Source organism: Malania oleifera, chromosome 2 (assembly GCF_029873635.1).
Source record: "Malania oleifera isolate guangnan ecotype guangnan chromosome 2, ASM2987363v1, whole genome shotgun sequence".
In the NCBI taxonomy this organism is placed as follows: Eukaryota; Viridiplantae; Streptophyta; class Magnoliopsida; order Santalales; family Ximeniaceae; genus Malania; species Malania oleifera.
The window spans coordinates 106933348-106957321 of record NC_080418.1 but is presented as its reverse complement, the minus strand read 5'-3'; the positions used below and the strand labels follow the sequence as shown (position 1 = coordinate 106957321).

Genomic DNA, 23974 nt, shown 5'->3' with positions numbered 1-23974 from the left:
CTGACTTTTTAATTTTTGAAATTTTTTTTAAGCCTTAATTGGTTCAAAATTAAATTCAGGCATGGGCCTCAAGTTGTCAAAAATATACCAAACAATACAAGCCGCCTCAAGCCCAGGCCTAGACCCAAGCCCCATTAAGCCTAGTTTCTTTGCTGCCTTTCCAGGGTCAGGTTCCTGCTATCCTAATGAAACCCCCAAAAACCTCGTATCGTGACCCCGCGACCAACAACATGCGCACATTAGCCTCCATGGCCGACTGGCTCACTTCTCTCCTCCGCCACTAGGCCTGGCAAAATGGATAAAAATCCTTTAATCCAAACCGCATCCAACCCGTTTTAACGGTCATATAATTATCCGTTTGTTAAACGAGTCGAATATGATTTTTCATTTTCATATCCGTCCCCTTAGCGGGTCAGGTCGGGTTTTGTTCGACGGATATCTGCCAACCCGCTTACATTAGAAACCTAGGAAAGCCCAACAGGCTACAGCCTAAGTCCAAAGACTCCAAACCCAGCCGGACAAGTGAGCCCACTGCCCAAGTGCCCACGGCCGCACGGCCCACACGCCCCACTCGGCCCCTCCTACTCCAATCCCAGGCCAACCGGCCCAACCCTAAATCCCTAATCACCTAATGCCCGCAGCCCAATTCAATTCGAGACCTAGCTGCCTGCTGCCCTATTCGATTCTTCATTTGAGCGTGACGAACGTCTCTGCTCAGAGAGCCAACACGAGAGGAGAGAGTGACTGAGTGAGAGACCCTTCATTCTGGCCTTCTTCTTCGACCCTTCGAAGCCCTCTGGCCTTCGTGAGTTGGTCTTCCACACTGCGAACCAGCAGGAGCCCTTCGCGAGTTCGTCACTTCGTCAGGAGCTTCGCGAGTTCATCGTGGACATTTTCAAACCAGAAGGAGCTCCTCGCAAGCCCGTCTTTGAGCGTTTGTGAGTTCGTGAGTTCATTTGCGTCGAAGTTCGAATTTGTAATTATTCTTCTTCTTCTTCTACAAATCTGCTTTTTGCTTTCCATGTTCATCAGTTTTTTAGTAAGTTTAGCAGCATTGTTTGGGATTTTCACTTTTTGTTTTAACCTTAATGATGGGGAGCTTGAGGAACTCTCTCATGTGGTTCTTGGATTCTTCTTGTTATTACCATTGTGGGGATTTTAGGATTGGTGTTTGGATAATTATGGTTTTTTCTCTTGTAAATGATTCTGTACTCACCTGAACACATCTTATCATTTTTTTCATCTTGCCAATAAATTGTGGAGAGCTAAAGTTCCTTCAAAGTAAAGGTGTTGTGTAGATCACCATTCTTAATAGGGTTAACACCAATGATTTGTTGTAGCCTTGCAGGTTGAGAGACCTTATTAGGCTTTATGTTCAGATGTTTGTGTCATGTGTAGCTATGGTAATAAGGACCGTGCTCATTTATTCTCAGTCCTGTGGCTTGGTGTCTTTGGAACAAGATTTTTGGCCTGTTGGGAAGTGTTATGGGTGCCCTTATTCTTTGGAGGATTTCTTGGTGGTTGAATTTAGAGATTTTGGAAGGCGTGGAATTCTACTTTCATTGTTATTTTGGTTATTTGGTGCCCAGATTTTTTGAGACCATGGGTCTTCTATGGACTTGATTTGGGACTGGATGCTCAATAAAGGTGTTTTGGCATTATTGGTGTTGCTAAGAGTCACCATGATCGATTGGCTCAAACCTAGTTTGGGTGGTCTTCTTGTATTAGCATTTTCTATTTCTTTTCTTCTCTTAAAAAATTTCACTTTTTACAATATCATGTTTCATTACATGTTTGTTAAAATGTCCAAGTGGTGATTAGTCTCTATTTTTTTTGTCATCTAACCTCTTGGTCAATTGGAAAACAAAGGTAATTTATTACTAATATTATTCTATATTCTAAATATAAATCTATTTTTTCTTTATAAATTTAAGCTAGTAATACTATTGCAATTTTTTTTTTTTTGGCTTTCTCTGCTCTGTTAAATGGAGCCAAAGGTCTTATTTTGAAGAATCCTCAATTTGAAATGTCATCATTTAGGCATTTCCATGGGCATAAAGGCAATGTGCCTTTTGAGTGCAAAATTTTTATATGGAACTGAAGATCTTATTTTGAAGAATTCACCTGTTGGAACATCATGTTTTCTTGAATGAAGCTTGTTAAAATGCATAAGTGACAAATTATTCTTTAGAAGTGGCATTGTTGTGCCTTCTGATTGTGAAATTTTCCGAAATTTCTTGGGACTAATTTATTATGTTTGAGTTTGAGTTTCTATTTTGAGTTGGATTGGGACTAATTTATTGTGTTTTATTGTTTACTGTTTTACTTGCATGAATTAGGAGTTGTTAATTAGTATGAATGATTGAATGATTGATATAGTTACTAAAAAAATTAATACACAAACTAATCGCAAGTTACCGTATACAACTTAAATTATTATGACAAAAAATAAATTATTAATAAAATTATATTTGAGAATGACGGATTATCCGCCCATCCACCATAAATTATCCGATCCGAAACCGCTTAATCCGCCACTTAAACGAGTCAAATATGGATTATGATTTTTTCACCCGATAATCCGCCTTATCTGCCTCGGATAAACCGACCTGATCCGCTTTGCCAGGTCTATCCGCCACCAATGGACGTCCTCTTCAACTCCATCGATGTCCGAGATCTCCTCTCCACTCACGACCTTGACGACTCCTCTCCACTCTCTGCACCCGATCTCCGCCTCCTCATTGACCGTCTCCAAGTCCGTTCCCTCCACATCAAATCCCAAGTCCACCAGTACCTCCTCTCTAATCGCCACGACTTCGAAGAGATCTTTGCTGCTTGTTCCGCCGCCTCCGACAGATCGGCGGAGATCTCGGACACCTTCCTCGAGCTCCTCCGCCTCATCTCCGATCGTCCCGTGGACGCTGAGATTTGCGATACCATCAAGGAAATAGCGAAAACGGCGAGGGAGGCAAGGGAGAAGAGGGAGTTGTTGGGGCTAGTGAGAACAATTGTGGAATTGAGCGAGAGGTTGAAGGGTGTGAGAGAGGATGTGAATGTCGGACGGCTGGTAATTGCGGCGGAGAAGTTGAGGGACTTGAAGAAGGCCATTAGGGTAAGTGAGGTAGAGGGGGGAGAGCCAGTGGTGTATGGCTTGCTGAGGAAGGAGTGGCTCCAGTGTTTCGATGAGGTGAGGTTACATATGTATTAATTTGATGGATTTTGATTGAGTTATTGGTGATTTTTATTATTTTGTGATTGTATTTTTAGAGGAATTGGGTTTGGGTTTGTAGATTCAAGAAGTGCTTGTGAGGTTCATAGAGAAAGCAGTGCAGTTTGAGAAGGAGCAGAACAGTGTTCGTGTCAAGTATCAATTGACCGTTAATGAAATTGACGGAGTGGAACTCCACAGAGTTCTGGAAGCAATGGATGTGAGTTTACTTTATGCTGTTCCTTTTTATCTTCAATCAAGTAGGATATTGAGTTGTATATATGCCTCCTGCTCTAATAGCTTGAGGATGAATTTTATTTTGATGTAGCTCTGGCGTAATTAGAACCGGAAGATGTTCTTCTGTGAATTTTGTTTGGGAGGACAAAAAAACCCTTCATAAGATTAATTATAACAGTGGGTTTTTTTTTTTTAAATTACAAAAATTCTTATTTGGAGCTACTGCAGGTGGTTGGCATTCTAGATTATGGGCTTGCCAAAGTTGCTGACTTGATGAACAAGTATGTTATCATTCCTCTGCTAAGTTGCAGCTCTCCTATATCATTAGTAGAAGAATTATATCGAGACTCAGAGCAGATGACTATGGCAGATTTGAAGATAGTCCCATCTTCTGATCATAAGGTAAATCTTGTCATTAAAATCTAAGAATATATTTAATGTTTAGTTTGTTATTGTTATGGAAACGCAAATCTTGGAGCATTTGGTGACAAACCTATTGATATGTCAATGAATCTTATTGGAGACATAGTGCTCTAGAATGAAACAAAGATGGAAATATTAAACCACAGTTTCAGTTTTTCTGTTCTGTCATCTGTAAGAATACAATGTGCATTTAAGTGCTAGTAACCATATTTAAAGAGGCAAAACAGCATGACCAACAACTAGGCCTTATTCCCAAGCACTTGAAGAGATAATTTACATGATTTAGAACATTGTCTGGGAAGCTATTCCATCCAGTTGGTGTATCCTTCGGTTTGAGATATTTTTCTGACTTCCTTATTTTTTGAATATGTAATGTCACCATTTGGAATCTTTAACACATCCTTCATGGAGCTAAAACTTCTCTTTGAACTAAAGGTCCCTCCTTCCTTGCATGTAAAATGAGGTTTTTGCACGTACATGCTATATGGTTATAGATTACATGTAATTGTTGCTACAAGTTATAGATTCCTTAATGAACTAGTGACTTATGACTTTCTCAATAACTCCTGCCATGTCATTTTTCTCAATGTACAGAGTATACAGACATGTAATTATAAACAAGCTTGGAAGCAGAAATAACCTTAGGCTCTGTCTGGAAAAATTAAGCAATTTTATTATCTGTATTAATCTTTGCTGTGAGATTTGTTAATTGTGGCATCTACAATATGTTTTTATTTATTTTCAGATTGAAGACATGGATGGTGAGGTTGTCTATTCAAGGATAATACAAGTTGTTAAGTTCATTTACAAATTCATATGCCTTCAAAATGGTACTTGGATACAATGTTTTGGGAGATTGACGTGGCCAAGGATATCGGAATTGATTATTTCTAACTTCCTTTCCAAGGTTTGATTTCCAGTACTCTATATGAAGCTTGCATTTTTCTCCTTGACACAATTATGACTTCTTTTGGCAAATACTAGATTTTTTTTTTTAAATATAGAAAAGGCAAAAAGAATATATTAGCACAAGAGGAAAACATTGAGAACGAGTCTAAAATAGCCTCGCAATATCAAAATCAAGAGAAAAACCTATCTAACCTCTTTACATCTATCAAAACATTGTGAACTACGAAATCTGTAGCAAATGGAACATGATCATATAACTCTGGATATGATAGGTCGAAGCCACCCAAGCTACCTTGTATCTGAAGGACTATTACCTAGAGAAGAGAACCATATAAATTCTTCATTTCAGCTGGAGAACTGTCTTGTGATCTTAAGGATACTTAAACTTTGTGATACATCCCTTCCGTAGCAATGCAACCAAAGAAAAGATGATTCTTGTTTTCTGGAGCTTCTTTACATATCACACAAATAAGAGATTGTATTTTCCTTACAGAAAATAGTCAAGGTCAATAATTGATCCAGGATAATCATCCATGATATAAAAGAATGCTTAAGAATACAGAACTTAAACCCAGATTGAGGAGGACCAACCCACTATTGCATTTTTATATCTTAACTGATTCCAAGCAGAAGAGAAAGAGAAGAACCCCGAAGCATTCAACTCTCACAAAACCTTATCCTGAAGTTCAGCTTGGGTTTGATTTCAATCACACTACTAGATAACCTTCTGGCCAGAGCCACTCATTGTCATCAATAATATCTTAATTTCTTGCATTTATAGGAAGACAATACTCAAAAGTTGTATGAAGCCCTAAATGCTCAATGAAAGGACTTTGAGGATGCCAATTGTCAAAAAAGAGAGATGTGTTTTTGCCTTTGCCTATGATGTTTCTGAACAAGTAAAGGCTACAGGTTTAGCTCCAAGGAGATGTCCAAGTGCTTTTTTGGAGAATGAACAGCAGAATGAGCCCTAGCGAGCCTTTAGGCAGCTGAGCCAAGCTCCTCATGTACGGCTTGGTTCATTTGCAACACTACCCTTCCACAAAAAAAAAGCCTTAAAAGTTTTCTCTCCAAACCATTGATAACAGTTTGAGGAGGAAAAATAGCTGAACTCCAGTACCCTTATATATTGATAAACCGATTTCATAAGCTGTAGCCTCCCAGCATAGAATAGTGTTTGATGTGTCCAGTTTTGAATTTTTGAAGAGAACCTTTCATTTAATAGATTACGGTCATACTTGCTCACTCTTTTTGGTCACAAGAGGAATTCCAAGATATTTAACAGGAAGATCGCCAAATGAAACTCCTAATATTTCTGGATAATTTCATGCATAATAGATTCCAAAATACCTGAGCAGAAAATTCCAGACTCTGAAGGATGTGATTTCAGACTTGAAAGTACACAGGACGGAGTTAAAGCATGTTTAATGCTAGTTGCGGACTTTGCATTCCCATGAGCAAAATTAAGAAGATTGTCAGCACCACATATCTTTGTGATGTCCAATATACAGCCCTATGGAATTTAAATCACCCTGACAAGCGGCTCTCTTAAGAATTCTGATAAGCACCTTCATGACTATAACAACCAAATAAGGAGAAATGGCCCTATTCCTTCCCCCCCTTAAAAATCCTTCCAAAGAACCATTTACAGAGAGAGAGAGAGATGAGTAGAGATGACACTTATTTATCCTGCTGGTAAAGCTTGTAGGAGTACCAATACATTCAAGAATCTTAATAATAAAAAATCCAATCCACAGAGCCAGTAGCCTTCCTTAGGTTCACTTTCGAATCATGGACTGAAAGTCCAATTTTTGGAATTGAGAATTGAGAATTGAGAATTGAATCGGTACAAATTTCTAATATCAATTCTAAATGACATGCATATGCTGAGATACGAACAAGTATAATAGTACAATAGATTTAATTTTTGACAATAAAAAAATCATATTTCATGTGTATGCTTTCTTAAACAAATGAAAAGTAAGGGAATGAGTCAAGAATTATTAATATAAAAAGAAACTTTATGCTGTTTAAGAAAAAAATAATAAAAAAACTGAACTTTTGGTGTTTATCAACAATTAAAAAAAATTTATGTATACTCTTTCTTGAATTAAAACTAAAAACTAATTAACTTTAAAAAATGATAATAATTGAACAAACTACTTGAAAAAAAAACAAACTTTTGAATCTTAACAACACAACAAAACATGAGTACCACCTTAGTTGATTATTGTTCTGATTTTTCTTTTTAATGGTAGAACACTGTGCTCCTTCAAGAGCGAAGAATGGTTTTCTGAAGCCAATATGAGACCTAAAGTTCTATTTTTCTCATCTTTTTAGCACAAAACTGACGTAGACAAGGAATAGAAGATAACTGTGTAAAAATTAAAGCAATAAAAAAAGAAAGCTGTTTTAAACCAATTGGGTCTGTAAGGATATGATTAGTCCAGAATCGTGTGAATTGGAATATGATGGTTTTGATGTTTGTCAATAATTAAAAAAGATAATATTTCATGCATATTCTTTCTCGAATTAAAAATAAAAAAAAAACTAACTTAAAAAAATGATAATAATTGAACACTACTAAAAAGACCAAACTCTTATGAGTACCAGCTTAGCCAATGAGTGTTGTGCCTCTTATTTTCAATGATAGAATACTATACTCCTTCAAGAGTGAAGAATGGTTTTGGAAAAGCAATATATGACCTAACGTTCTATTTTCTCCTCTTTTTTAACATAAAACGGACATAAACAAGGAATCGTTGTTCGGTCAATCACCAAAGGGGGGGGAACCACTATGGTTTTTATTCCTCAATTTTTTTGCATAGTCCGGGGGCCGGCCGCAGCAGAGCAGCAGGGCATAGCGGCACCCTTGCGTGGCCCTGGACCTAGTAGTAGATGGGCGGGCCGTGCCTGAATTCAGACCGGAAAAAGAACCTTTCCTCTCCCCAGCCATTTCGGGTTAAGAAGATGTGAAAGCGCGTTTCTCTCTATAAGAACGGTGCCCCCCGAGATGTGAAATGGGAGAGAAGGGATGTCATAATTATAATTGGGGTTTTGAGTTAGATGACCTTTTCATAGTTTTTTTCTTTTTTATTTTGAAAAAGTAATTAGAATGAGAGGTGTTAAGCTTCCATATCCCAATTCCATTCATTTAATATCCCTTTGGTGTCATTGACATAAGAGATGTCATTTCTAGTCTATTTGTTTCTATTTCTATATATGGAAAGTTTAAAAATCATCATATAATAATCCAGAAATTGCAATAGAAAAGAAAAAGAAAAAAGGAGGTTTGTGATGATTTTTAAATCTTTTCTACTAGGTGAAAATTCAATTAAGGGGTGTTGAGGACAAAGAAATTGTTGGAGTTACCATTTCATTTCTATCTAATACCAATATGCTTGATATTAGGAAAAGATCTCTTGCAGGAAGGTTGGCTAGATATTTCTTGTAAAAACACTAGCCCCGCTCAATTCATAGATGTCCTACTACTATAAAGAAGAACGATGCCCTGGGTCTCGTTCTTGAATCGATTGGAATGGAATGACGAATCTATTTCTGCGCTTCGTTGTCAATAAATCAAAATTCTTGGGAAGAATGGCCGGGTATATGAGATAACAATGACCCGTGCTTATGATTCGATTAAGTTCTGAATAATCAGGAATCCTACCTTCTTTTTTACTAGATTTACCAGAACGATCCGACTAAAGAATTTGTGTTTCACTTGATCATTAGTCACTAAGAGGTTAGAAATAGATCGTCATTCGGTAGAACGAGAATGACCGTTCATTTGATCTTGATCCTTGTGGAGCAAAAAAGGAGCTACACTGGATCTGCATGGACTTCCCGATAATATCCATAAATGACTTGTTTTTGGTAAGAGATGAACATTATCATATGTAAATTCAGATGCATAGACTCGTGTGAATCAGTAGACTTAGATTGATTCATTAGATTCACGAGGTGAATCATAGATTTGAAAATGATTCTGTTAGTTCTATAATGGCACCAAAGAGTGGAGGAAGGGGTGAATTGGGTGATAAAAATTTTAGTCAATCTCTTAATGTTTTTCAAGAGTAATAACAAAGGTGATACGCGGAAGCAAGTTTATGTAAACACCCAAGCAAATAATCAAACTAAATAAAAAGCACAACCAATTCACTGAGGTTCCATCAAACGTGGCATGCATCCACTCTCCAAGAAACTTGCTTGAGATCTCCCTATTAGAAAATTGTACAAAGTTTGTGCTAGAGAGCACACAGGCAACTTGTCTACACTTCAGGTAAGAACCCCTTGGACTAGAAAGAAACAAACAAAATTGTGCTAGGAAGCTCTTGGACTATCAGTCCAAGTATCCTTTGGGATCAAGACCTACATGGTTAGAAAGCCCTCACTCAAGTTGTGCTAAACAGCACTAGACCTGTCTTAAGTCTTGGGCAGAAATCCAAATTGGATCACAAGATCCTTCATAATATAGTTATTATAAATATAAAAGCATACAATACAATCTACTTCTCAAAATATAAAATTAGGGCACAAGAACTATAATAAGCTCTCGGGTTCTCAAGAGGATCACCACACAGTTCTTTGGCTCTTAAAAAAATTCAGCCCAACACTTGTTGTTTTTTTCACCCTAACAAGTGTATCCATGAAGGAGGCTCTTGGTGCTTAATAGCACTAGGATTACCTGTCCTAAATCTTGGGTAGAAATGGAAATTGGATCAGAAGATCCTTCACAATAGAGTTACACTAATTATAAAAACATACAGTGCAAAATGCTTTTCAAAATATAAAATCAAAGCAGAACTAGTATAAGCTTTTGCACACAACTCTCAGGTTCTCAGAAAAATTCAGCACAATTTCTTTTCTTTCTTTCACTCTAACAAGTGTATCTACAAAGGAACCTCTCAGGTGCTGAGTTTCTCTCTTTTCTTTTTCTTTCTCACATAATATTTCTTTATTTAGGTCTATCTTTTAGTAGCACAGCAGTTCTCTCTGAATGTCATAATGTATTTCTTTATGATTTCCTCATTTGAAGAACAACCTGCATATTTATAGAAGAAACGCAACATATAGCCGTTAGGCATGCCAACAACTAGAGTAGATTTAAAATTTAATATAAAAATACCAAGACATATATGCTGTCAACAATTTGACTAAAGCATTAGACAAGTTCAAATTCAAATTTTAAGCATTGGGAGCTCAAAGGACAGCACAACTGGGCTCGGTCAGCAAGAGAGTAATTAGTTCCAAGAGCCAACAACTATATTTGATGCACAACACAATTCAAATTCAAGTTTAGAGCTTATGGGAACACAAAGAACAGCATATGCTATTGGGACAGCTAGGAGAAAATAATTCCCAGAAGTTCTGTTCCAACTTCCAATATAGCATTAAATACAAAGAAACACAAAGTCAACATAATTTAAAAATCATCCTATCTTACAAAATACTGCACATATAATTTTTTAATAATCGTTTCTTAGTTAATAAATCATAGTAATTCGAATTCAAATAAAAATCAATTCATTTTCTGAATTTCTAGACAACAAACACAAAATAGATCTTCTAGGAATGCATCCGTAGATGCGTCTATTTGATGCATCTTTTGATGCGTTTGAAGATGTGTCTATAAGTGTGATTGAAGGTGCATGTCAAAATGCTTGTAATGTAAACTTGATTTCTTAAATATATTCATTAGATAAATGATTTTTACATGCTAACTCAGTTGTCAAACGCATTAATAAGATGAAATGCAATCGAGAGTTTTGAAAATCATAAAAGAAAATCATTTGAATTACACAAATTCACATGATATTTCAACATTAAAACTAATGTTTTGTAAATCATCAAAACAAATTCAAAAGCACCAAGATATTTCAATAGATTTAGTTGTTTTTAGATTTTCTATTAAGGGTTGAATTGATTTGGTGTGTAATTGATATGAATCATATGAATCAAATTGCAAATTGTAAAATTCTAACAACTACGAGTGTTTTGATCCCAATTTAGTTATCAAATAATAAAATAGATAATCCATTAGCAAAGATCAGAACACTCGTTAGTGTGCGGCCTTATAGGTTAAATACTAAGCCAGTAGTAAGTTGGTCAAACCAATCTACTAATCAAGGTTGGCGTCTAGCAACACTTCTTAATAACCATATAGCATGAAGTACACAATTACGTTCAAGAATCCGTAGAAGAATAATGTAGTATTCTCTTTTGTCATTACAACTCCGAGTATACCCTAGGATATAGTCCAACTGTCAAATCCAAATAGGTAACCTACTATGTTCCATGTCTATTATAATTGACTAATGAACGACAAAAGAAACTCTTTTTCTTCTTTCATTCAATTGCCCTGGCCAAGGTCTTAATTTAGTCGTTATAATTAATGACAACATAGAGCTCAAACTCATTACCAAGAGTTGACGGATTCCATCTTGATCAATCATTAATTCTACAAGTGTTAAATCATACCCAATATCCTTTCAATTATCACTCTAGGGCAATAGGTGTCCAGAATCAAAGTACGATAAATAACATGTTAATTACTATGAAGATCTTAGATTAAAAAAAATTCTCACATCATATTCCTCAAGAAAATATCCTATTGATAGTTTGATGGTAATTCTAATTATTAGGAATTTTCAATTGAGTCAGTTCAATGATCATATCTCCATATGCATCATCTATATATGTAATTTAGTTAATGAGATCAACTAATCTCTACCTTATAGAGACCACCACATGTATATTGATCTAACCGTATCATTGATGTCCTAATATTAATGATCCTCTGACCAAGAATAATTTAGATTTAATAGTAAAATGCCTAACTCTCATTACCACAATCTCCATCATGATGAAGCCTATAAATTTAATCGAGGATCTTTATTTAGTTAAATAAATAACTAAGTAATAAAACTGCTAATGCCATTTATTAATCAAAACTATTGATAAAAAATGTGTTCAAACTATGTAAGATTGGATCTTGGGCATACTAATTCTATCTCCAACAATCTCCCACTTGCACTAGAACCAATCGGTCATGTATTTCATTCCCAATTTCCACTTGTGCTTGTCAAACTCCTTTGCACCAAGTGTCTTAGCGAACGGATCTGCTGCATTTTCATTTCCTTCAATCTTTTGAATTATGACGTCTCCACATGCAATGATTTCTCTAATCAAGTGATACCTTCGCAAAATATGTTTGGATTTTTGATGTGATCTTGGCTCTTTTGCTTGAGCAATAGCTCTTGTATTGCCACATAATAATGGAACTAGACCCTCTATTGAAGGAACCACACCAAGTTCAATAATGAACTTTTTCATCCAAACTGCTTCCTTAGCAGCCTCACTTGCTGCTATATATTCTGCTTCAGTCACTCAATCAGCTACCGTAGCTTGTTTGGAACTTTTCCAGCTCACTGCACCACCATTTAAGGTGTACACATAACTAGTAATAGATTTGCTATCATCTTTGTCTAAAGAAAAACTTGCATCGATATAACCTTCAAGTTTCAACTCAGAATCTCCATAGATGAGGAATTGGTCTTTAGTTCTTCTCAAGTACTTAAGAATGGTCTTGACCACTTTCCAATGCTCCTCACTAGGATTTTCCGGATATTGACTACTCACTCTAAGTGCATAACCCACATCAGGTTGTGTACACGTCATGGTACACATGATAGCTCCCACTGCACTAGCATATGGGATTCTACTCATACGTTCTCTCTCATCAGGTGTTTTAGGACAATCCTCCCTGCTGAGAGTAATTTGAGTGCCTATCGGTAGATAGCCTCTTTTGGAATTTTCCATGTTATACCTCTTTAGGATGACATCAATGTACATAGAATGGGAAAGCCCAAACAACTTCTTAGATCTATCTCTATGGATCTTTATTCACAATATATAAGCTGCTTCTCTCAAGTTTTTCATGTAGAACTGTTTAGATAGCCAAATCTTAGTATTTTGTAATGCCGGTACGTCATTCCCAATTGATAATATATCATCAACATATAACACTAAGAAAATAATCGTGCTCCCACTTACCTTTTAGTACACACAAGGCTCTTCTTCACATCTAACAAAATTGAACTTTTCAATTGTCTTGTTTAAACGAATATTCCAACTCCTACAAGCTTGCTTTGATCCATAAATGGATCTTTGTAGCTTGCAAACTTTATTATGATCAAACATGGATATGAAACCTTCAAGTTGTGTCATATACACATCCTCTTCCAGCTCACCATTAATGAAAGTTTTTTTCACATCCATTTGCCATATTTCATAATCATAGTTTGCTGCTATAGCAAGTAGAATCCGAATTGATTTGAGCATTTCCACGGGAGTGAAAGTTTTGTCATAGTCAATTCCTTCCTTTTGATGATATCCCTTGGCAACAAGACGGGCTTTGTAGGTCTCCACCTTTTCGTCTGCTCCAAATTTTTTCTTATAAACCCATTTACATCCAATAAGTTTGGTATCCTTTGAAGTTTCAACCAAAGTCCATACTTTGTTGACCTTCATGGATTCCATTTCAGATTCCATGGCTTGTTGCCATTTCTTAGAGTCAGAACTATGTATAGCCTCTTCATAGGTCGTAGGGTCATCATCATTATGATCAACCTCATTTGGAGATTCATCTTGCACCATTAGATTTAATCTATTTGGGGCAAGACGTTGTCGACTAGACCTTTCTAAGAGGTTTGTGTACAACTTGCTCACCTTGCATTGGATTTGGTTGTTGCTCAATTGGTTCTAGAACTGGTTCACTAACTTGTTCTTGAACTTCAACTGTTGAAGATGGCAACCTACTTGTCAACTTCAGAACATCCAGTAAGGGTTGCTCAACTTGCATTTCAAGTTCTTGCTTTTGTGTTGATTCATTAGTTTCTTGAACTTCATCAAGTTTCATTTCTTCACCATGATTTCCTTTTAAAAGAAATTCCATTTCCAAAAAGGTTGCTCCTCTGGCCACAAACACTTTATGGTCAGAAGGGTGATAAAAATAATATCCGATTGTTTCTTTAGGATACCCAATGAATCTACACTTATTAGACTTTGAACCAAGTTTGTTTGTTTGCAATCTCTTAACATAAGCTGGACGACCCCAAACTTTAATATGCTTAAGGCTTGGTTTACGTCCTTTCCATATCTCATATGGTGTCATAGAGACTGACTTTGTGGGAGCTTTATTTAACAAATATGCTGCTGTTTCTAAAGCATATCCCCATAAATTTATTGGAAGATTATTGAACCCCATCATGGACCTCACCATATCTAAGAAGATTCAATTCCTTCTTTCAGACACGCCATTATGTTTTGGTGTTCTAGGAGGTGTGCACTGTGAGAGAATCCCATTCTCTTTAAGATATCCAATAAAATCATTGCTAAGATATTCTCCTCCTCTATCAGTTCTCAGTATTTTGATATTTTTACTAGTCTGATTTTCAACTTCACTACGAAATCTTTTGAACATTTCAAATGACTCATATTTGTATTTCATAAGATACACAAATCCATATCTTGACATATCATCAATGAATGTGATAAAGTAAGAATATCCTCCTTTGGCTTGAATTTTCATGGGTCCACAAACATCTAAATGAATTAGTCCCAATAATTTAGAAGTTCTTTTTCCAATTCCAACAAATGGAGATTTGGTCAGTTTCCCTTTGAGACAAGATTCACAAATTGGATATGATTCATAATCATAATTGTCAAGGTAACCCTCCTTGTGCAACTTGTTAATTCTTTTCTCTCCAATATGACCAAGCCTACAGTGCCAAAGATACGTTTGATTTACTTGAGCATCTCTTTTTCTCTTAAGACTAGGAACATGCATAATTGTATTAACATGTACATTAGGTAAGACATAAATACCATGTTGGAGATAACAATTCACATATAAATCATCATTAAGATAAATAGAGCAAATGTTATTATTGAAAACAATGCGAAAACCATGCTTGTCCAACATAGAAAGTGAAATTATGTTTGAAACAAATTTCGGAACATAATAGTAATTTTCTAGCATGAGTACTTTCCCTGCAACATATTGCAGATGTTAAAACTATTGCCAGTATCTGATACCCACTTTGAAGAATTAGTAACAGTTAAAGAAATCATGAAAACATTTTTCATGAAAGTCTCACTTGGTTTCTTTAGAGATGCAAGATACTTCTTGCAGTTTCTCTTCCAACGACCTTTTTTCTTGTAGAAGAAACATTCACTATCTGCTTGATTAGCTCTGCCCTCTTTGCCATTAGGTTTGGTCACACCACCTTTAGGCGCAGTAAGCTTCTTCTTAGGCTTTTTCTTACCCTTACCCTTCCTTTTGGAAGAACTGCCAGCCAACATGATAGTTTCTTTATTCTTCCAACATAGTGAGCATCTCATGAAGATCACAACTGATTTTATTCATGTTGTAGTTAACAATGAATTTTGAAAAGGAACCAGGTAGTGACTGCAATATCAGCTCCTTGCCAAGTGTGCACCCCAACTTCTCAAGTTGTTCAATAAGATCAATCATAGTGATCACATGGGGCCCAACTTGAGAGCTCACAGTCATTGCGGATTTAAATAAAGCCTTAGATAGTTGGTATCTAGCTGTCCTGCTTTGTGCACCATACATCTTCTTAAGATGTTCAATGATTGCAGGTGGATCCACATCCTGATATTTCCTTTGAAGTTCACAACTCATAGATTACAGTATGATACATTTGACAGTAAGACTTTTTTCCAAGTATTTATGAAAATCCTTGGTAGTCTTAGTATCATCCAGGGATGGGGCTTCTTTGACAGGCTCATCGATTATTACCCTTCCTTTTGGAAGAACTGCCAACCAACGTGATAGTTCTTTTATTCTTCTCAAATGCAATTTGGTTCTCATAATAATCAACCAACATAGTGAGCATCTCATGAAGCTCACAACTCATTTTATTCATGTTATAGTTAACAATGAATTGTGAAAAGGAACCAGGTAGTGACTGCAATATCAAATCTTGAGAAAGCTCCTTGCCAAGTGTGCACCCCAACTTCTCAAGTTGTTCAATAAGATCAATCATATTGATTTCATGGGGCCCAACTTGAAAGCTCACAGTCAGTTCGAATTTAAATAAAGCCTTAGATAGTTGGTATCTAGCTGTCCTGCTTTGTGCACCATACATCTTCTTAAGATATTTGATAATTGCAGGTGGATCCATATCTTGATATTTCTTGTGAAGTTCAAAACTCATAGATTCTAGTATGATGCATTTGACAGTAAGACTTTTTTCCAAGTATTTTTGAAAATCCTCGGTAGCCTTAGTATCATCTAGGGATGGGGCTTCTTTGATAGACTCATCGATTATATCAAAAAGTTTTTCATGCATGAGAACAATTCTCAAATTTCGGTACTAGTCATCAAAATTTGGTCCAACCAATTTGCTGGTATCAAGTATACGACGTAGTGATATAGCAGATATTTTAAGAATTCTGAGATTAGGAAAAAAAATAAAATAATGTAAGAACACTATATCATAAAGACATGAGCTTTTATCTAAATGATATTTCCACTAATAACATGAACTACGTTAGCCTCATTGTAGCTATAAAATACTCTATTTTCTTTTAGTGGAGTATAAAAATCTTCTAATAATATGAACGAGCCCCTTGATAGTCAAGTCGTTTCTCACGCATATTTTAAAAGTAGGTACTTTTACCAAATGTATCTCTATACAACTTCCATAATTAGCTCCATAACAAATAGTCCCCTGGTTGTCAGGTCGTTCCTATTGGCATAGTTGAGTTCATCCATCACTATGTCAAAGAATCAGTTAAATGTCATACTCCCCCGAGTAGTCTAGGTGTATAGTATAAAATTAAATAATTCTTTCCATGCATGCATCAAATGCAATAAATAATTATATTTTATTCTTTGAACTACTAGTCTCCTGGTTGTCAGGTCGCTCCTTGTAAAGAAGAAATAAATATAATTATTTATTTTGATGAAAAGCTTTATAATAGAATATCTTATATTTTATTGTCCAAGAACTCAATTTTCAGTGGGAGGGAAAAATTGCTAAAACAATTTTAATAACAAGTGACCTAATCTCCAAAAGCATATAAATTTAAAATTAGGTCATCTACATTAATTTGTCCTAAAATAATTTACATCACATGTAATGAATAATTCAAAATTATTTGAAGTACAAGTATGCATGTAACAATTAAACAAAATTAGTATGTTAATTATAATTTTTTTAAATACGTCACATGTAATAAATAGAATAAATCATTATATCACATATAAATTGAATTTACTAAAAATATTTTTTTCTATGTTATTGTTATTAACATCATATGCTTCAATAATAATAAAAACATATTGCAATTCTACAATAGTTTTTCATTTCAAATGATGCTTGGTTGTTTTGCCACTAATATGCATATATATATATATTAGCAAACATATTTTAAAAATACTCCCAATTTTGGTAAACGCAAAAATTGGCTCTGATACCACCGTCGGATTGTTAGGTGATCAAAACATGCAGCGGAAGATTAAAACAATCCAAGATAAACCTATTTGTGTTTAAAATTATTCTAAATGTTGAAAGAATATACTTGGAAACGAATATTGGATATAAAAATTCTTCGATAGTACGAAGATTCTATGCGTATTCACACTAAAATTGACCTTTGTAATAAACCCTTTGATCAATGAAAACAGTAGAGAAACTGAAATATCTCTGTCCTACATCTCTTGGTTTTTAATAGAATTACTTGTTGCAAGTGCAACTACCTTCTCTAATCTCCGTTCCTTTCTATATTTCTCTTCGCCTCTTCATTCTATGGCGGAAAGAGCCTTTTTTTTATTTTCATTCTTTGTATGTCCATATGGGGAGGGGTTTTTATAGCAATCACCATTAATAGAGTAGGTGGAGAGGTGGAAATAAGTTAACTCCACAATTAATAAAGTAGGTGGAGAGGTGGAGATAAGTTAAACTCCACCATTAATAGAGTAGGTGAAGAGGTGGAGTTAAGTTATTTTATTATTTGGTAACAATATACATATATTGGCAAGTTATTTTTGTCCATGACAAAAATAATGATGTAATAATGATTTATTCTATTTTTCACATGTGATGTAAATTAATTTAGGACCAATTGCATGTAGACATCCTAAATTTAAATTCATATGTTTTTGGTGATTAGGTCACTATGTTATTAATTTACCCTCCCACTGAAAATTGAGTTCTTGGACAATAAAATATAAGATATTTAATTATAAAGCTTTCCATCAAAATAAATAGTTATATTTATTTCTTGTTTATAAGGAGCGACTTGACAACCAGGAGACTTGTAGTTCAAAGAATAAAATAGAATTATTTATTGCATTTGATGCATGCATGGAAAGAATTATTTAATTTTATACTATACGCCTGGACTACTCGGGGGAGTATAACATTTAACTGATTCTTTGCCATAGTGATGGATGAACTCAACTATGCCAATAGGAACAAACTGACAACCAGGGAACTATTTGGTATGGAGCTAATTATGGAAGTTGTATAGAGATACAATTGGCAAAAGAGCCTACTTTTAAAATATGCGTGAGAAACGACTTGACTACCAAGGAGCTCGTTCATATTGTTAGAAGATTCCTATACTCCACTAAAAGAAAATAGAGTTCTCTGTAACTACAATGAGGGTAACGTAGTTCATGTTATTAGTGGAGATATTATTTAGATAAAAACTTATGCTTTTATGATATAGTGTTCTTACATTATTTTATTTTTCCCTAATCCCAGAATTCTCAAAATGTCTTCTATATCACTGCGCGGTATACTTGATACCAGCAAATTGGTTGGACCAAATTTTGATGACTGGTTCCTAAATTTGAGAATTGTTCTCATGCATGAAAAACTTATCGATATAATCGATGAGCTTGTCAAAGAAGCCCCATCCCTGGATGATACTAAGGCTACCGAAGATTTTCAAAAATACTTGGAAAAAAGTCTTGCTGCCAAATGCATCATACTGGCATCTATGAGTTCTGAACTTCAGAGGAAATATCAGGATATGGATTCACTTGCAATCCTCGAACATCTTAAGAAGATGTATGGTGCACAAAGCAGGACAACTAGATACCAACTATCTAAGACTTTATTTAAATTAGCACTGACTGTGAGCTCTCAAGTTGGGTCCCATGTGATCAATATAATTGATCTTATTGAACAATTTGAGAAATTGGGGTGCACACTTGGCAAAGAGCTTTCTCAAGATTTGATCTTGCAGTCACTACCTGGTTCCTTTTCACAATTCATTGTTAACTACAACATGAATAAAATGAGTTGTGATCTTCATGAGATGCTCACCATGTTGGTTGATTATTATGAGAATCAAATTGCATCTTTAGAAGAATAAAGGAACTATCATGTTGGTTGGTAGTTCTTCCAAAAGGAAGGGTAAGGGAAAGAAAAAGCCTAAGAAGAAGCCTACTATGCCTAAAGGTGGTGTGACCAAACCTAATAGCAAAGAGGGTAGAGCTAATCAAGCTGATAGTGAATGTTTCTTCTGCAAGAAGAAAGGTCATTGGAAGAGAAACTGCAAGGAGTATCTTGCATTTTCGAAGAAACTAGGTGAGACTTTCATGAAAAATGTTTTCATGATTTCTTTCACTGTTACTGATTCTTCAATGTGGGTATTAGATACTGGCAGTAGTTTTAACATCTGCAATATGTTGTACTGACTTCAAATCAATGAGAGGTTGAAGAAAGGAGAAATTAATCTTCAAGTTGGGAATGGTGCAAATGTTGTAGTGCTAGTTGTAGGATCAATTTCTCTAATAATGCCTATGGGCAAAGTACTCGTATTAGAAAATTGCTATTATGTTCCGAAATTTGTTTGAAACATAATTTCAGTTTCTATGTTGGACAAGTGTGGTTTTCGCTTTGTTTTCAATAATAACATTTGCTTTATTTATCTTAATGATAAATTATATGTGAATTGTTATCTCCGACATGGTATTTATGTCTTACTAAATGTACATGCTAATACGATTATGCATGTTTCTAGTCTTAAGAGAAAAATAGATGCTCAAGTAAATCAAATGTATCTTTAGCACTGTAGGCTTGGTCATATTGGAGAGAAAAGAATTAACAAGTTTCACAGGGAGGGTTACGTTGACAATTATGATTATGAATCATATCCAACTTGTGAATCTTGTCTTAAATGGAAAATGTCCAAATCTCCATTTGTTAGAATTGGAGAAAGAACTTCTGAATTTTTGGGACTAATACATATATTGGCAAATTATTCTTGAACGTAATTGTGTACTTCATGCTATCTGGTTGTTAAGGAGTGTTGCTAGACGCTAACCTTGATTAGTAGATTGGTTTGGCCAACTTACTATCGACTTAGTATTGAACCTATGGGGTCGCACACTAACGAGTGTTGTGATCTTTGCTAATGGATTATCTATTTTATTATTTGATAATTAAATTGGAGAATTTAATTTAATCAAATAAATAACTCTTTTAGTCCAAATGGAATATTATTATATTTTTGGCTAGCACTGAGAATATAATTAATATTGGAGACAAACTGATGGTTTTCTATTTAGAATAGGAAATTGATAACATCTCTTGGTTATTTCATGGACAAAAATAAGTTGCTAATATATGTATTTTGTTATTAAATAATAAAATAACTTATCTCCACCTCTTCACCTCCTCTATTAATGGTGGAGTTAACTTATCTCCTCCTCTCCACCTACTCTATTAATGGTGGAGTTAACTTATCTCCACCTCTCCACTTACTCTGTTAATGGTGATTGCTATAAAAATCCCTCCCTACATGGACATACGTAAAGTGAAAATAAAAAAAGCTCCTCCCTACTAGAGAACGAAGAGGCGTAGAGAAATAGAGAAAGGATAGGAGATTAGAGAAGGTAATTGCACTTGCAACAAGTAATTATATTAAAAACCAAGAGATGTAACACAGAGATATTTTAGTTTTTTTACTGTTTCCATTGATCAAAGGGTTAATTACAAAGGTCAGTTTCGGTGTGGATACGCATAGAATCTTCATACCGTCGAAGAGTTTTTATATCCAATATTCGTTTCCAAGTATATTCTTTCAACATTTAGAATAATTTTAAACGCAAATAGGTCTATCTTGGATTGTTTAATCTTCCGCTGCGTGTTTTGAACACCTAACAATCCTACAGTTGGATGGGTGGAAAGATGCTTTATTCTCTTTAGGGGGTAGAACTACTTGTATTCATGCTAGCTTGTCTGCTTTTTATCTCTTTTTAGGATTCTAGGGAGTGGTTGCCTAGAAGCTTGGAAGGAAGGTGATGTGGAGAGGTGAGGTCATTTAGTTAAGTGGGAAGTGATGTGTAGGTCAAGGGAGTGGGGAGGGTTGGGTCTTGGTCATTTGGTGTTTGAAAACAGAGTCCTTTGGGCTAAATGAACATGGTGTTTTCCCATCAAGGTAAATTCCCTTTGGCACAACGTTTTTAAAAGTAAATTCGGCTTGCAACAGAATAAATGTGATGCAAATGTGGGTTTTAGAAGTTCCGCAAAGAGTCCTTGGAGGTTTACGTCACAATATTTCTTCCTCTTACTAAGTTCATTTGGGTAATGGAAATTGTATTTAATTTTGAGAAGATGTTTGGGGTGAGGGACGTTGCATTTTTCTCTTGTTCCTTTCCTCATTTCTATCATTTTTCTTCATGTGAAGATGGTGTGATTTCCTCTTTCCTTATTCTTGAGAGGGACTCCTTTTCTTGGAATTTTCATTTTAGAAGGGTCTTGAATGTAGAGAATTGGAGAAGCTTTCTTCTTTGCTTATTGTGTTGGAGGGTTGTTATATTCCCAATAAGAGTGACATTAGAATTTGAATTTTGATTATTTGAGGGTCGTGTATATTTTTCTTCTCTCATTTAGTTAAGGCTTGACGTGTCTTTTCCTCTTTTTTGGTGCATATGGGATGCTAAAGTTCCTTCTAAGATTAAGGCTTTTGTTTGGTTGGTGGCCCATGATAGAGTTAACACCAACAATGTGCTGCAGAGAAGGAGGCCTTCTAAAGCTTTTTGTCTAGGTATGTGTTTCACTTGTGGAATTAATTAGTTCTGACTTCCGAGGATGCATCTCATTTGTTTTTACATTGCTCATTTGCTTGGAGATTGTGGAACATTTTATTTGGGGTTCTTGATGAGTTGTGCATTTGTCCAAAATCTGTGGAGGAGCTTTTCAGTATATCTATTTTGTTGGATTTGGGAAGGGTAAGGATGTTTGGAATCTGGGAGGTGTGCTGTTCTATGGGGAATTTGATTGTAGATAAATGCTAGAATATTTTATGGAAAGTTGTCATTGGATCTTCTCCAGGACAGAATTTGGTATTTGGCTTCTCTTTGGGCTTAGGATGCAGGCTTTTAAGGTGTTAACTAAAGCTTTGTTAAGCTGATGCTGGTTTTTTTTTTTTGGTGCCCCTTTTTATTTTGTTGGAGGATTTCTTGTTCTTCTTTATTGTATTTGCTTCTCTTTCTTTGTCTTATAAAATTTCTTTTCTATCAACACACACCACACACACACACATATATGTATGTATGTATGTATGTATGTATCTATGTATGTATATTTAGGTCAAGAGATAATAAATGTGTGAATGCCCTTAAATGGGCTTACTAGAAAACCTCAAAAGACATTTTTTAGAAGATGTGGTCATTTGGGTAGAGTATTATATGAGGGATATTAGGGATTGAGAAAATATTCATGAGCTGATTTGAATGGATACATTGGAAAGGATAATGAAGGTTATGAGAGGGTACATGGGTGATATGGTTTTGGAGATGAAAATGAGTCCAGTGATGTGATCTTAGATTTCACCATGTCATGTGTTCTTATTGCAATGAATACATGCTTTAAGAAAAGAGAAGACACTGAATACCCTTCAAGTTTACAAAATAAATGTCAAATAGCTTTTTTCTTAACTAGGAGGGTAGATCGTTTATTATGTATGGATTGTTAAGTTATCCTAGGTGAAAGTTTAACTATACATCATAGAGTTTTAGTGTTAGATGTATGTATTAAAAAATGGAAGAGAAAGGGTAACATAAATCAATGCAAGAGAACTAGATGGTGGAACCTAAAGGGAGAGAATATAATAAAATTCAAAGACAAAATGATCAAAGATGGTGATTGGACAATAGGGCACAAATATTTCATATGGAAAAATTTGAAAAGTATAAAAGGTAAAAATAGACGCAAAAAAGGTTGTTAGTGATGCTAGACATAGAGCATATATAATTTATATGCTAGATTAGATATAGAAGAAGGGGAAAAGACTTATTTAAACTTGCTAGAGCCTACAATTAGAGAATGAAAGTGCAAGGGCTTGGATAATGTAAAATATAACAAAAAATGAAGATGGTATTGACTTTTTTTAAGAAGAAGACATAAAAGAAAGATGAAGGAAAGATGAAGTTACTTTAGTAAGCTATTTAATGAAAACCAAAGTAGAAGGTGTAAACTTAGTATTGACAAAATTAGAGTTAATGAAGTTAACTTTGCATTAAAAAACATGAAGTTAACTTTGGAGAGAAGCTTTAGAATCTATAGATTTTAGGATACGTAGAAATAATGTAGGATATATGAAATGTAATTTTAGTCATGGTAGGAGGAATATTGGATAGAACATTAAACTTGATGGTCAAGAAATTTGTAGCACTAGTAAATTTCAATACCTTGGATCTATCATGCAAGTTGAAGGAGAAGTCGAAGATGATGTAACACATGGAGTTAAAGTAGGTTCGAGTAAAATGAAGAAGTGCTTTAGGCGTGTTGTGTCATCATAGAATAGCCTTAAAATTAAAAGGGAAGTTTTATAAAACGGTTATAAGACCAACTTATACGAATAAGAATGTTCGGCTACTAAGAAACAACATATCCAAAAAGTAAAATATTTTGAAATGAGAATGCTAAGATGGATGAGTGGCATTTTTCTTAAAAGATAACATATTCACAATAAGTTAGGCGTAACAGTAGAAGAAGCTTAGACGGTTCAGGAATCTGCAACGTAGGTCCAAAGGGATAGGGATAGACATGAAATAACTTAGAATAAGATAGTAAGAATTTAATAGCCCTAAAAAATTGTTGGAGGAAATTGCCCATGATCGTGTAAATTGGCGGAAAAGTATTCATG

General features: G+C 35.1%; 1 protein-coding gene across 3 annotated transcripts in view; it reads left to right on the top strand.

Annotated features, from left to right (window-relative positions):
- The first annotated feature begins 656 nt into the window (after positions 1-656).
- LOC131149320 (centromere/kinetochore protein zw10 homolog) overlaps positions 657-23974 on the top strand; it is a 40595-nt gene continuing 17277 nt past the window's right edge. Inside the window, exons 1-5 of one of the 3 annotated variants that reach the window (XM_058099676.1) lie at positions 657-938; positions 2627-3187; positions 3291-3428; positions 3674-3847; positions 4614-4775. In XM_058099676.1, coding sequence (XP_057955659.1) covers positions 2642-3187; positions 3291-3428; positions 3674-3847; positions 4614-4775 — 1020 coding nt within the window. In that variant the 5' untranslated portion in view covers positions 657-938; positions 2627-2641. Of the gene's footprint in view, positions 977-2626; positions 3188-3290; positions 3429-3673; positions 3848-4613; positions 4776-23974 lie in introns of all 3 variants that reach the window. The other 2 variants (XM_058099677.1, XM_058099675.1) reach the window with 2 other exon arrangements.